The 16008-nt window shown below is 37.0% G+C and overlaps 1 protein-coding gene across 2 annotated transcripts in view; it reads right to left on the bottom strand.

The window, feature by feature from the left end:
- Positions 1-16008, bottom strand: part of AFTPH (aftiphilin) — a 63357-nt gene that overhangs the window by 34244 nt on the left and 13105 nt on the right. For both annotated transcript variants that reach the window (XM_068564333.1, XM_068564334.1), the window contains exon 2: positions 499-2462. In XM_068564333.1, the coding sequence (XP_068420434.1) occupies positions 499-2430 (1932 nt within the window). In that variant the 5' untranslated portion in view covers positions 2431-2462. The remainder of the gene's footprint in view (positions 1-498; positions 2463-16008) is intronic.

The following is a 16008-nucleotide window of genomic DNA, read 5'->3' as shown; positions in this document are numbered from 1 at the left end:
GCTTGCTCTTTTTTGTAATCAAAACTAGGTCTTTGATAGACAAAATTAAGAGACATTATTTTCTGAAGCTTAAAAAATCTTCTAAATCTCAGTTTAACCTTCTTTTAAAATCACTATAAAGGTAAAAACTGAAGGATTTGCTGGAATAGTTCACTAACTAATGAATTTTTACATAAGCGGTATTTATATTTATCAAAAAACCAAGTTGATGATTATTATGATTATTTAATATTTCTGTAAATATTAAAGAAACCCACTGAGATAAAGAAAAATCTTACCAAGCATTATTATAAGAATGTCTCTTTAACATTAACCAAATGATTGTGAAACATGTAACTAATCTACAAATCTGGCAAGCATTGTGTATCATAAAGAGATGCCTTAAACAGGTACCCAATTAAAAAATACTTTTTGAAAAAAAAAATACTTTTTGAAAAGCTGAATTAGAAACCTCCACAGCAATTAATGTCATACAAAATAGAGAAAATGAGTAAATACCTGAGCTGAAGTGGCTGTTTCTAAATGACCACCAGCAACTGCTCCTTTGGAAGCTGCTAAAGGGACACTGTGCGTTTTGGGGGTTCCTGGAGTATCAATCTTCTCATCTGTCCTATGTGACTGCCAGGCTTCCTTTCGATGATGAGATTCAGTAGCTTGCTGGTCTCCAAAAGCAGCCCAAGAGCAGCTATCTTTCTGTCCATCCTCAAAAGCATTCCAGTCTACAACCTGGCTAGGACCAGCTGAACTGAAGTCCGCAAAATCATCAGAGTCCTGAAAATCACTGCAGTCATCTTGAATGTTTGGCACTGAATCAAAATCTCCAAATTCACCTTCTTGCCCAATTTTCAGTTCTGAAACAGGTTCAGTGCCTGTCCCAGTAGATTTTCTTGCCAAATTGCATCCCTCTGATAAACTATCAGAAGTCTGTTTTAGAACTGACTCAGTAAATATAATTTCCTCTGGGCAAGAGAGAGCATTTGATTCCCCAAATTCTCCAAAGTCATCACCTGGTTCACTAAAATGTGGAAAGTGCTCTGAAGACTCTTCAAAAGTGACATCACTCATTGAATCTTGTGTACCAGTAACAAAAGGTGGAGTCGTGCCACTGGCTGTGCCGAAGTCACCAAAATCATCCTCATTGGTATCGTTGCAAGTCACAAAGTCATTACTACTATCACCATTTTTTACACTTACAGAATCATCCAAAACATTTTCTTCTGTAGGATCAATGCTGAGGCTTCGGGAATCAGTAAACTTTCTACTTTCTCCTTTGGAAGAACCAACTTCATCATCAGCATCATAAGTTTTAGTAGAATCCATGCATAGGTCAGCACATTTAGAAGTAAATAAATCAAGTTTTTCCTCAGTTTTACATTGTTCTCTCCTACTGGCTTCTGAATTTTCAGCTGAGTCTACCAAACTCCAAGCCTTTGATTGGACACTTGAATTTAAAAATTCATCCTGTTGCAATGTTGGAAGGCTTTGTTTTTCACTGGTGAAAGCTCCATTACTCACCATGCTTATTTCTGAAACACAAACCTGATCCTCTCCAGCAGTGTCTCCTTTATCGTCAATGCTTCTATCCAAGGACACTTCTTTTACAGAATTCAGTTCACTGACTCTATTAATTTTATTGTTTTCCTGAATGGTAAGTGCTTCCCTATCACTTAAAACTGCACATCCTATTTCTTCTAGTTGTATCCTTTCTTTTTTGGAAAATGTGGCAAAATCTGCAAATTCCTCTGCAGGACTAGGTGCAGAGTCTAAATTATACTCAGTACTGTGAGTGCTAAGAGGCTTTCGTCCTTTTGAATCAGCTACAGTGTCCAGATCATCTGTTCCCTGAGGATTTACAGTTTCCAATACTGCAAACCCATTTGTTAGAATCTCCAGACAAGGAGGCTTTTCACCATTGCAGCTCTCTAACTGCTTGTTTTGATGAACAACATTCATATCAGTTCTAAAATCTCCTGGAGAGAAACTTTCAGGTGTTCCAACATTCTGTCTCTGTTCCACTATTTCATTCAAATCTCTTGGACTTTCTATGCCATCAATGGAAGTATCTAAAGTTTTAGATGAAATTATTTCTTTGCTGGTGGTAGAAAGTAAAATATCAGACTGTCCTTTCACAGAAGAAGAAAGTTCAGCAGTGATGTCCTTATCATTATTACCATTTTTAATGGACTTAAAGCTTGTAAGGCTATCTACATTTTCTGAGAAATCATGAATTGGCATAAAATGGTTTGAAGGTACAAACTCTTCCTTGGGATGAGTATAATCTGGTGTATCAAAATCAACAAACCCTACACCAGAAGGGCTAACTTCGGAAAACCCACCAAATTCCCCAAATTCATCATCATCATCATCCTCAGCTCCATTGTCTAGTGGTGGTGGGGATGAAGAGTACATTCGAATGATGTCTGGCTCCATTGTTCAATTGCTTTCAAATAATTAATTTACACCTGAAAAAAAAAGATTTTTTTTAGGGAACTGATTACATAGAACAAAGTCTTTCAAAATTCTCTCAAAGAAACTTCAAAACTATGCAAATTTACAGTGCTCTGTTTTTTATCTTTTAAACTATTTTTATCTTAGGTGAGATTACACAGCTATAATATAATGGCAAAAAAAAAAACCAAAAAAGAAAAAAAACACTCTCTTCTAGTGTATGTTTCCATGGGCATTGGTAGTACATTACTGAATCTGGGGATTCCAGAAAATTTCAAATAAACACTTACAAAAGTATATCTACAAAAGTCTCTCTTGGGGCACTTGCTTGTTCTCTTAAGCTCTCTTTCCAGTTCACTGGGGACTCAGGGCTTGCCTTACGGATTTGTATGAGTTCTTTATAAATAAAAGACATGAAAATTTTATCTCTAAAAATGGCTATGAATATTGATATTTTCCTCACTTTACTTTTCAATGTTTATTTCTGACCCAAGTTAATTTTTTTTTTGTTTTAATAGACTTTATTTTTTTAGATAAGTTTTAGGTTCACAGCAAAATTGAGCAGAAGGTACAGTGATTTCTCATATATCTCCTACCCCCATTCATGCATAGCCTCCTCTATTATGAACATCTTCCACCAGAGTGGTATATCTGTTACAACTGATGAACCTACACTGACACATCATTATTACCCAAAGTCCATAGTTCATAATAGGGTTCATTGTTGGTGCTGTACGTTCTAGGAGTTTGGACAAATGCATAAAGACGTGTCCACCATTACAGTATCACACAAAATAATTTTACTGCCCTAAAAATCCTGTGTTCCACCTATTCTATTCATCCCTCCCACTCCCCTGCCCTGGCAACCACTGGTCTTCTTACTGTCTCCATAGTTTTGCTTTTTCCAGAATGTCGTATAATTGGAATCACAGAGTATGTGGCCTGTATACACTGTATGATTGGCTTCTTTCACTGAGTACTATGTATTTAAGGTTCTTCCTCCATGTCTCATGGCTCGATAGCTCTTTTTTCTTTTTTCTTTTTAGGTACTGAATAATGTTCCATTGTCTGGTTGTACCATAGTTTACTTAATTTTTTATAACTTTCAATTTGGAAATTGCTTAGGACTCACAAGAAGTTGAAAAAATAGTACAGAGAGTTCTCATGTATACTCCCACCCAGTTTCCCTCAATAAGAATATGGTAAACAACAATAGTACATGATCAAACCCTGAAACTGACATCAGTACAACCTATTAACTCAGCCACAGACCTTGTTTAGATTTCACTTTTTTTCTTTGTGTGTCTGTATAGCTTTATGAAATTGATCATATGTGCAGATTAGATTTCAGTAACTGTCACTATAATTGAGGATTAGAACTGTTGCAAAAATAGTTCAATAATACTCATCAATATAAAGAAAGCCCCTTGTGTTATCCCTTAACAGTCATGCCCTTCCCTAAACCCTAACTGCTGGCAACCACTGATCTATTCTCCATCATTATAATTATGCTATGTCAAGAGTGTTATCTGAATGGAATCATATAATATGTAACCCTTTGAAGTTGGCTTTTTCACTCAGCTTAATGCCCTCAAGATCCATCCATGTTGTTGCATGGGTCCACAGTTCATTCCTTTTGATTGCTAAGTACTGTTCCATTATATAGATGTTACCACAGTTTGTTTCTCCACTTACTCCATTCAAGTCATTTGGGTTATTTTCTGTATTTTACAATTACAAATAAAGCTGCTATGTACATTTGTGTACAGATTATCATGTGAACATGAGTTCCTATTTCTTTAAGATGAATACCCAGGAGTGCAAATGCTGGGTCGCATGGTAAGTGTGTGGTTAACTTTATAAGCCAAACTGTTTTCCCAAGTTAATTTTTAAGGGATCAAATTAATTAATTTTCCATTAGTAATTTTCTTCATTATTTTGCTATCATATAAGCTTAAAATTGAATACATTTTTATTTTCTTCTACTTAGAGGTTTTTTTTTACATTTAATTTTTAATACATCTACAATTTATTTGGCATATGGTCTAAAGCAAGGGTCTAAGTGAATTTTTTTTCTGACTAGCAATTATCATAATCCCATTTATTGAATAATCCTTCCCATGCCCACCTGTTTATGATACCTTCTTTTTCTATACATTTAATTCTTAAATGAAATCTATGTCTGGGTTATTTTGGTCCTCTGTATTAAACAGTCAAAAGTGTCACAAGACAAACTTAACATTAAAAGCAAAGGGAAGATTAACATCAAAGTCCTAGAACAAAAACAGCCCATAGATAATGAATTGATACTGACTGCAATTCACAGTTGTCCTTAGACACATAAGGAAAACGTTTACTACAAAATTCAACCAGTTTTGCAAGCTAACAACAACAACAACAAAACTTTCTTCTGACTATCAGGATAAAATTTCATAAGATCTTCCAGTTTTACAGAGAAGGTACCTTAGAAACCACATAATTTAATTCAGAGATGAGGAAAATGAGGCCTACTGGTGAGCAACTTTACCAACAGTCATACAGCTGGTTAGTAGAGAATGGCTTCAGAATTTTGAAAAGATCTTTAGGTCAATGACTGGTCAGCTGCTGAGAGAAATAAGCGAGTCATGAGAAAAAAGATTCCATTGTAACATTATCTACTTTAAATTGTTTACCTATGAAATCAGCATTATAAAGAAGGAAATAACTGCTTTAGTGCTAAGATACCTTCTTTTCTGCTGATTTAAAGAGAAAAAAAAAAAAAAACAGTAAAAGATACACATAAACCCTATTTTCTTCCCTTGTCTAGCGTCCCCAATACCCCTTGTAATGCTGGCTGTACAGGGTCATTTGACCTCTGACAGTTTCCCTTTAATGATGAAGTTCCTAGTATTTAAAAATACTCTCCAATTGTTAATGAAAGTGTGGAGAAAGGGACACTTGTACACACATACTACTGGTGGGTGCATACATTGTTACAAGGCTTCCAGAAGGCAATCTGGCTATACTAAAAAAAAAAAAAAAAAAAAAAAATAGTTTTTAAAGTAAAACAAAATGCTCCAAAGGGATTACTTAAGCAAATTATGCTACATAGGATACTATGTACTCATTAATATCATAATTCCTTTTTTTTTTAATTTAAAAGCATTCATAATGATGGGAACATGTCAAAAGGACACAAAAACCAGCTTGAAGGGGTTACTGCTGTTAAAATCAGGGACAAATTGAGCATCAAAATAAAGATGATGATGGATTATAATTCACTGAATAAAATAATAAACTATCAGTCCTCACGGATATAAACATATAAGTGAATAAACTGAAAGTTAGATGAGGAACAAGGTACTGCATAGTTTCAAAATATCCCTACAACATACTTAATTACAAAGGGAACAAGTGTAACTTTACCGTGGTGAAGCCTGACACTTAAGTGATCAAAGTGAACATCACTAGTAATGGGAATATCAAAATCATGCATCACCTGACAAGATGCAATGAGGACACAGACTCACTTCTGGAATATTCCTGCCAAAAATACATAGCCTGAATAAATTCATGAGGAAACTTCAGACAAATTCAAATTGAGAGTCTACAAAACAACTGGCCTATAATCTTCAAAAGTATTGATCAATGTCATGAAAGTTATGAAGAAACTGGAAAACTGTTCCAGACTGAAGATGACTAAAGAGAAGTGACAAGTAAATATAACACTTGTTTCTCAACTGGCTCCCCTTTTTATAAAGGTCATTATTGGGATGACCGTGAAACTTGAAGAGCCCAAGAATTAGACAGCAGCAATACACTGATGCTAATTTCTTGATTTTGATGGTAGTATTGTGGTTATATAAGAGAATGTCCTTGGTATACACTCTAAAATATTTGAAAGAGATGGGGCATCAGGTTGGCAACAGTCTCAAATTGTTCTGGAAAAAAGTCTTATTTGTACTGAACCTGCAACTTATTTATAAGTTTGTGATCACTGCAAAATGAAAAAGATTAAAAGCATTCCAGGAGATTTATGTTTGCATTTAAAATATGCCTATTTTATAAAAAACGTGTTACTTATACAATAATAAAGCTTTATTAAAAATTGTCGCAAGATAAGCATAACATAAAATTTACCATTTTAACCATTTTTAAGTGTACAGTTCAGTGGCATTAAGTACATTAACACTGTTGTGCAACCATCACCACCATCAATCTCTAGAACTTTTTTCATCCTCCAAAACAACAAAGTATCTCTGTACTCACTAAACAATAACTCCCCATTCCCCCTGCCCCAGCTCCTGCAACCACCCTTCTACTTTCTGTCTCTATGAATTTGACTACTCTAGGTGCCTCATATAAGTGGAATCATACAGTGTTTGTCCTTTTGTGACTGGCTTATTTCACTTAGCATAATGTCCTTAAGGTTCATACACGTTGTAGCATGAGTCAGAATTTCATCCTTTTTAAGGCTGAATATTATTCCATGGTATGTATATACTAACATCTGTCGACAGACGGATAGGTTGCTTCCACCTTTTGGCTATTGTGAATAACACTGCCATGAACGTGAGTGTACAACATACCTAATTTAAAAAACTTTTTAGTTTGAAATAATAATAGATGAACAGAGTTGCAAAAATAGTAAAGTCTGTACACTCTTCACCCAGTTCCTCCTAATGGTGACATCTCAAATAGCTCTAGTACAATAGCAAAACTGGAAATGTTGGTATTACTATTAAGTAGACTACAGACCTTATTCAGTTTTCACCATTAAAAAAACCCCAAAACACTTGCATTCATCTGTGTTTGTGTATAGTTCAATTTTATCCCACATACAGATCTATGAAACTACCACTATCAAGATACAGAACTGCCCCCACTCCCCTACCTCATTCCTGTCCCTGGGCAACCACTAATCTGTTCTCCATATCCATAGTTTTATCATTTCAAGAATGTTATGTAAATAGAATCATACAGCATGTAACCTTTTGAGGTTGACTTTTTTCACTCACTACAATGCCCTTAAGGTCCAATGTATGGTTATTACGTGCATCGGTAGGCCAATTATTTTTATTGTTGAGTAGTACTCCACTGTACAGATATACCAGTTTGTTCAACCACTGACCAACAGAAGGACATACGGGTTATTTCCTATATTTTACTATTATAAATAGTATATATACTACATTAATAATACATACACTAATAGTATATTTAAATAGTATTTATAATAAAGATGCTAAGAGCATTTACATACAGGTTTTTGTGGGAACATAAGTTCTTATTTCTCTGGGATAAATGCCCAAGACTATAATCACTGGGTCCTAAGTTAGTGCATGTTTAGTTTTGTAAAAACTGCCAAACTATTTTCTAGAGTGCTGTATCATTTTATATTCTCATAATACTATATTTTTAAAGAACCATCTGTGATGTTTAAGTAGAATCTGTTCATGGTTAATCTATTGCTTTTTCTAAAACTTTTCATTGTTTGAAAAATATTTTATTATTTCAAGGCTTATTTAAAACTCAGATGCTAAGGCAAATACAAAGATCTGAAATCAGGAACTTTGTAACCAATCCAACAACACAAAGTAGTTTTTCTTCCTGTCACACCTTGGCAAGGTACTCTCTTTCTCCTTCTAGGTGCAACAGGCTCTATCAGCCCCCCAGACTATGAACATTTCCACATTCCTCAAACCTGTGTCACCTATTGATGGGAAGAACGTGGGCTGCACATTCCCCTTCAGCAGGTCTTGGCTCTGGCCCAACTCACCCTTCAGAAACCTAAGAGAGTGCCACTGCTCACGAGTTTCAGCCAAGAATGCCAACCAGCCAGTGTGGAGGAGGCCTGAAATTTTTCAGAAAATTCTTCTGTGCCCAGGGCAATTCAGTAAAATTTGTTAACTGAAGTATATTTGTTCGTTAACTGAAGTATTATTTGTATAATGAATTTACATATTAAGTCTGACTTAGACAAATCTAACTTTTTTTTTTTTTAACCACAGGAAAATATGGATTTTAAAGTAGCTATTTCTACTTAACAGAAAAAAGAAAAAAAGATAGATGAGCTACTTTAATACAGTGTCTGGCACACGACAACCTCAATAAATGTTTCTTCATCCTTAATGAACTACTTACTCCACGCACAAGGAGTCCTAATCAATCATCCAATTTCTTTACAACCTGAACAAGCACTTGTGCGTGTGTGTGTGTGTGTGTATGTGTATGTCTGCAGGGAAGGGGGTGTGCTCAACTTGCCATTTTTTTGTCTGCTCATTCCAAGACCTGGTAGAGGAGAGTAAACAAGTAATGGGGATATCCAGGAAAGATTCAAGTCATAGTATACACAAGGCTCTCATGACTGAGTAGTAACGGTAGTCCTAAAGGTAGTCAGAGCAGCCCTGTGCCAGAGTAGCAGCCAAGGTGACAGGGGATATAATGAGTGAAGGAGATTCAGTATTAATCTCTCACAAGAAGAGGAGCCACATTTGCTTACAGAGTTCTAGCCTCAAGTCTGAAATAGTCTTAGAAAAAAAAGATGGTGAGTCTCTAGGCTGAAAGCTTTGGGGCTAAGTGGCAAGATGGGCTTGGCAAGGCAGAGGAATGAAGAAGGACTGGTCTATCATCTAAGACTATCTAGCCATTTCAAAATAGTTTCTCAAGAAGGACACAATTGGAGGATTTAACCTACCAGATACCAAGCCTTGGTTTAAAGCTATATGGCCACATGATAACAAAGATGCCAATGCAGTGTGGGGGGGGGGTGGGGAAAGAAGAGCCATTTCAACAAATGGTGCTAGATCAACTGGGGGAAAGGTCTTTGACTTTACCTAACATCTTACCCAAAAGCCAGCTCCATACAGATTGTAGGCCTCAATGTGAAAGGTAAAACAATCACCCTTCTAGGAGATAATTTAAGAGAATATTTTCATGACTTTAGGGAAGACAAGATGTTTTAAACAAGTAACAGAAAGCACTACTCATGTAAGAAAAAACTGATAAATTGGACTTAAGATTAAAAACTTCTGTCCATCAAAAGAACAACATTAAGAGAATGAAAAGGCAAGCCAACGCCTGGAAGAAGATATCTGCAATACATGTAATTGTCAAAGAACTCATATCCAGAACATGCAAAAAATTCCTACAAATCAATGTGAGACGACCTAAAAGAAAAATGGCCAAAATGTTTAAACAAAAGAGTATTTCACAAAGGTGGATGTCCAAATGGCCAATAAGCATTTGAAAAGTCGTCAGGGAAATGCACATTAAAACCACAACAAGAGGGACTTCCCTGGTGGCACAGTGGTTAAGAATCCACCTGCCAATGCAGGGGACATGGGTTTGAGCCCTGGTCCGGGAAGATCCCACATGCCACGGAGCAACTAAGCCCATGTGCCACAACTACTGAGCCTGCACACTAGAGCCCATGAGCTGCAACTACTGAGCCCGCATGCCACAACTACTGAAGCCCGTGTGCCCTAGAGCCCGCACGCTGCAACTACTGAGCCTACACGCTGCAGCTACTGAAGCCTGTGCACCCTAGGGGCCGTGTGTCACAACTACTGAGCCCGCACGCCTAGAGCCCATGCTCTGCAACGAGAGAAGCCACCACAATGAGAAGCCTGTGCACCGCAATGAAGAGTAACCCCCGGCTCACCACAACTAGAGAAAGCCTGCATGCAGCAATGAAGACCCAATGCAGCCAAAATAAAGAAACAAACAAAAAAAACAGACCACAAAACACAACTACACACCCACCAGAATGGCTAAAATTAGAACAATTTAAACTATAGCCACTGATGGCAAAGATGTGGAGCAACTGGGATTCTCTTTGGAAGTATCTACTAAAACTATACCAGGTTTATACCCCTAATATATATATATGCACTAAAAGACATGCACAAGACTCTTCATGACAACTTTACTCTTAGCTGAAAATAACCCAAATGTCCATCAACAGGAGAATGGTTAAGATAAACCATGGTATAGACAAACACGGCAATGAAAAGAACTATTACTATATGCAACAACATGGATGACTATCACGGACATAATGTATAAAAGAAACCAGATAAATACACACAAAATACACAATGTATAAGTCCATTTCTATGAACTTCAAAACAGGCAAAACTAATCTATGGTGGTAATTCAGAATAGTGGTTATTTATAGGGAGGGGGTAGAGTATTGACTGGAAGGGGGCATAAAAGAGCCTGTTGGATGCTAATAGAGATAATGTTATTATCTCTTGACCTGGGTAGTAGTTACACAGGCACATACTTTTGTAAAAATTCACCCCATTGTACAGTTAAGGTTTGTGTGCTTTGCTGTGTGTATGCTATACGTCAAAAAGTTCTCAGAAAATCAGCATACTTAGATTACCAGCAGCTATGTTATAAGTGAATGAATATATGATCAGAGTTTAAAATATACCATTCTATTAAAAAAAAGTTGTGCTTGTTTAACCTTGCCTTATTCTGGGATTTAAGGCTATATATGTATGCCTCAAGAGGTAGTATGGTATGGGGGAAAGATGTTGGATCTGGAGTTAGACAGATCCTAGGTTCAGATTCTGGTTTCCCCGTTTACTAACTATGTGAGTTTGCCGTCTCTGAGCTTCAGTTTCCTATCTATAAAAAGGGGCTAGCAGTCCCTACCTTTCAATGCTGTTATGAGTATTAAAGACAACAGACCTTAAGTACTTGGCACATTCTGTGCACTAAGTTATAAACTATCATCACATTTGAACTTGCACCAAGTCTGCGGCTCAAATCATAGTCTACCCTTAACAAAATCTAAGCCAACGTTTGCTTAGTTGGCACAAACATTCACATGACTCTGCATATACTTTTATAAGTCACTGAAAGAATAAATCATTAAAGAAAACTATTACTAACCACATTAAAGATACATGAAGTTGACTTTACTTCTAATTTCTATAACCAATCCCTAGAAAATAGGAAACAATGCCCAAGGTTAAAGGACTGAGACCGTATCCTCTGAACCAACTCAAAGGACCAACAGTAGTCTGTTAAAAGATGGAGGTTTTGAAGTGGAACAGGCCAAGGCAACCCAGAAGTTCTCACCAGTAGTACCTTGAATTATACGGCTGTAGATACTTTCAAGTTAGAGGAACGACCACAAGAAGAAAAGCTTCTAAGAACGTGCCTGGTTGGCTTAGCATTCCACATACTCCTCTAAGAGAGAGTTAATCCTCGACCAACCCTCTACCCTCCATCATCCACACAAAGTGTTAACTACCCCAAAGATCCTTGGGCTCACATTTGGTGATAGTGGTGGGGTCTCTAAGAGGCCCTCTAGGAATCTCCCAGAATCAAACATTGAGAGTTCCTTCCAGAGAAGCTAAAAACCCACCAGAGAGAAATTCCCATCTTTTACAGGACATCAGCCCAGCTTTATCAACTTGTACATCAACTTTCAAGGCCAGATAGTACTTCTAGATGATACAATCCAGCTTTACCAAGGACCCTTCGCTCCAAACTTATTTTTACAGGGACTGGGACAGAAGTGGGTGGTGGTGGTGAAGAACACAAGCAGAAAGGTTAGTGGTAAGAAAAGGGAAAAGAAAGACAAACAATTGTATCTGAAGTTATGCTACTGACTTAAGTAGTATAAACCACACTAACAAGCCTTATTTAATGAAACACACACACAGACACACACATACACAAAATCACTACCTTTTTACCACAATATGTTTGAGGTTTATAATTAATCATTTGTTAAATCATTTGGGTGAGTGAAAAAAAATTTGTATTTTCTTTAGAAAAATGAATGAAAATATTACATAAGCAATTAACATCAATTTGCATTACAAATGTTGCCTGCTATTGCAGTAGTTCAAATTATTCAAATCTTTACTGTAATATCCTCATGGGAGTTTTAAGATACTATCACTATCAAAATGCACTGTAAATGAATCTGCCCTGCCCATATTCCTGCTTAAGAGTCGTCTTGTCATAAAGAAACAAAAGGAAAAGCCCTTCTTCTGAGTCATATGAAGATTTAAATTTAGTTAACTTTTTGGTTTTCAATACATCTAGAGATGACTGGAATATGATGTCACAAGTTTTCATGCCTCTAATATTCAGAATCTACGAAAAGGATAATATTTTTTCTCTTTTTGAGTGGTTTGTCCTCAGCATATTAGCTCAATCACGGCTAACAAAACAAAGAGAGCCCCTAAAAATAAAAGCTTTTTAGTAAAGAACTGAGAAAGATGGTGTTGTTTGTTTGTTTTTAGGACTATCATCCTCCCATCAACATAGGCTGCAAACTTTAAGGCTACTTAATCACACTCCCACAATCTCAAAGCTGAACATTTTTCAGAGATTTCAGAATTCCTTAGAACTTGCCAATTTAAAAACAAAAACCCTAGATACCACTGACATCAACTGTATCAATAACATGCAATATTATTTAAAACATCTTTTAAATAAATAGTATATTCCACATACTTTCATTCTCTGCTTCCATCAATAACAATATGAATATTTGTTGGGTGCTAACTATGTGTCAATACTATGTGAAAAGCACTGGTGAATTATCTCATTTATTCCTCACACTATAGTATGAGGTAGGAATGATTATCTTCATTTTACAGATGAAGAAATAAAAGCTTAAAGAGGTTAAATAATCCCTCACAGTAGTATAACTAGTAAGTGGTGAGTCAGTCACAAGCTAATAAAATATTTGAAGAATGTCCTATCGCAGAAATAATTGACATCAAATATCAGAATTACAAGAATCTTCCCTAAAAGTTTTCTGAAACTTCCACAACAATTTGGAAGAAGAAAAAAAGATGCTTACGAGCTAAGATGAAGAAAGTATAACCAGGCTTTCCTGGTGGTGCAGTGGTTAAGAATCCTCCTGCAATGCAGGGGACACGGGTTCGAACCCAGGTCCGGGAAGATCCCACATGCTGCGGAGCAACGAAGCCCCTGTGCCACAACTACTGAGCCTGCACTCTAGAGCCCGCGAGCCACAACTGCTGAAGCCCGCGCCTAGAGCCCGTGCTCCGCAACAAGAGAAGCCACTGCAATGAGAATCCCGCGCACCACAACGAAGAGTAGCCCCTGCTCTCGGCAACGAAGACCCAATGCAGCCCCCACCTAAAAAAAAAAAAAAGTATAACCAACAAAAATGCCAAGAAGTGAATTTGTTTCAATATTAATGTACATAGTGGTAAAAATGTGGTAAACAATGAAAATAAACAGCAAAATATGTTTATACCTAAGTTGACCACCCTGAAAAGGCCAGACTGTCAAAAGTGACAACCAAATTATCTGTCTTCCCTGGTTTCAATATAAGGATGAGTCACAAAAGTACAAATAATACTATATATAAGGTAAATGACAATGTGAGCAGCAATACATATTCACTCTTCAATGAATGTTGCTAAACAGCAATAAAAGTTATTACTTTACAGAAGCTGGTTTTCAAAAATTCCTAAGAAAGAGCTTTTCTTTCATTGTATATTTTAACCTTCTATGCAAATCCATAAGGTATTTTACTTATTTGTACAGTTTCACAGTAAAAATTGAAGATAAATAAAAACATTAGAAACTGTTTTACCTTTAACTTGTAGTATCAACTGACCATATTTGAGAGTTTACTAGCTATTTTTCCCAGAAGGTACTTCAACTTGAAATTGAATAAATGACACTGGATAACTGTTGATAAAAAGGCAATGAAACAGAAGCAGCAATGAGGGCAGATGCATTAGCCCTCAGAAAACCATTTTTTCCCCTAGTACCCTCTGCTCTTACACAGCTGCAGAATAAATTAGCCACGCTAAATTTCCACCCTAATATCTCTGAAACTTTACATTGAAAATAGAATCTAAAAGCAGAAACTACTTCAATTTCATGCCCCTTCACTAAAATCTTGCTTACATCCACAGTATTGTCTACAGATAATCCCTGGACCTTCTGTTTTCTTTCTCAACTGCTTGCTCAGGGGCCTCTTTTGAATTTCTCTATTACTATTGATGCTTACTCATCAGCCTGTCAATGTTCAAGAATCTTCCATCCTCAAACAAATCAGAGCAAAACAAAACAAACCCCTCCCTTCTGTGCCCTTTTAGCTCACCTCCTCCTCCTCACCACCAAGCTTCTTGAAAGGGCCCTATCTATTCACTATCTCTACTTCCTAACCTCCTATACTCACTCCTCAGCCCAGCACAATCTGGCTTCACCCTACCACTCCACTGAAACTGCTCTTCCAAGAGGTACTTTACTTGAGCTCAAAAGACTAGAAAAGTTGTGCAGGCACAGGCCTCTTTTGTTGACCACTGCATCCTCGGGGCCTGGCTCACAGTAGGAACTGCATACACTACTTTTGTTCTTGCTGGGGCATTTGGTCCACTGACCCTCTTGAGCTGCCACCTCCTCCATGCCCCCGCTGGATTTCTTATAACCCTAGCTCTGGTCTCCTTGTGCTCACCCAAAGAAGTTAGGAAATACCTAAGTTCAATCAAGGTAATTAAGTGTGATCTGAGAGAGGCTGGTCTGAAATACGACACATGTGAAAGAAAACAAATCCAATCATTTTGCTGCAACCTGTCTGAGGAAAGAATGTGTGGAGAGGAACAGAACTCACATGCAGCTATGGGAAAAAAAACAGCCAAAGGACAAAAATTTGTTCATGTGTTTTTAATAGACCAAATAACATAAATATCTGCTTCAATCTGAGGCCGTTTCTCTGCATAAGTGGAGGTGTCAGCCGGTGTCACCAGAGCTTGATACTACTCTGGGCAGTCAACTAATTTCCCTTGCTCTTGTTCTCTGCTCCCAGCAACTTTCTTCAGTACTTCATGTAAATCTTCCCACAGATTTTGCAATCAGCTGACATGAACAGCTGACATACTTTGAAAGAAATTTCTTGCTGTAAAGTTTTAAATTAGCATTCTGGTCAAGACTGGTAAGTTAAACCTCAAGGGCCCAGGGTATTCTGGGAAAAACAAACCAACCAACCCCAAAACCATACTTTGTGGGCTTTCAAAACTAAAGACATCATTTTAGTCTGTAACTAAAATCTGTACACCTTGTGAAGCTCTTGGCAGCTGCCCTTCTCCTGACAGTGTTACTCTCTGTATCATAACGCCCACCATGAGAGCAACTCACCTTTTGGAGGAAAAAGCATCTAGCTAAAGTTATAAAACTGCAACCAAATGCAGTTAGAATTCAATTATCTGAGCTAATGAGAAAGAAAGCAATGTCCTAGATAATCTAAAACTCACAAATTTGGCCTTAAACTATGACCTATGTAACAGAAGATTTACCTCACAAATGATGTCTTTCCCAAGTACTATTAGTTTTACTTTAATTTGTTCCCTGACCACCCATCAGTTGAGAAGATGGCCTAGAGACACATGAGGTAACAGAAGGAAACCAGACAATGAACCAGGCTTAGAAATAGTCATAAATTATCCACAGACAATAACATAAATGGCATTCTTGGGGTAAATTATCATAAAACAAAAGCTTTGTATATCTGAAAAATCAAATGTAAACACATTCCAAAACAGTGCTCATGAGTGTGTGTGTGTCTCA

The sequence above is a fragment of the Eschrichtius robustus genome, chromosome 15 (assembly GCF_028021215.1).
Source record: "Eschrichtius robustus isolate mEscRob2 chromosome 15, mEscRob2.pri, whole genome shotgun sequence".
Lineage (NCBI taxonomy): Eukaryota > Metazoa > Chordata > Mammalia > Artiodactyla > Eschrichtiidae > Eschrichtius > Eschrichtius robustus.
The sequence above is the reverse complement of the archived record's forward strand: the minus strand, read 5'-3'. Positions and strand labels throughout refer to the sequence as shown.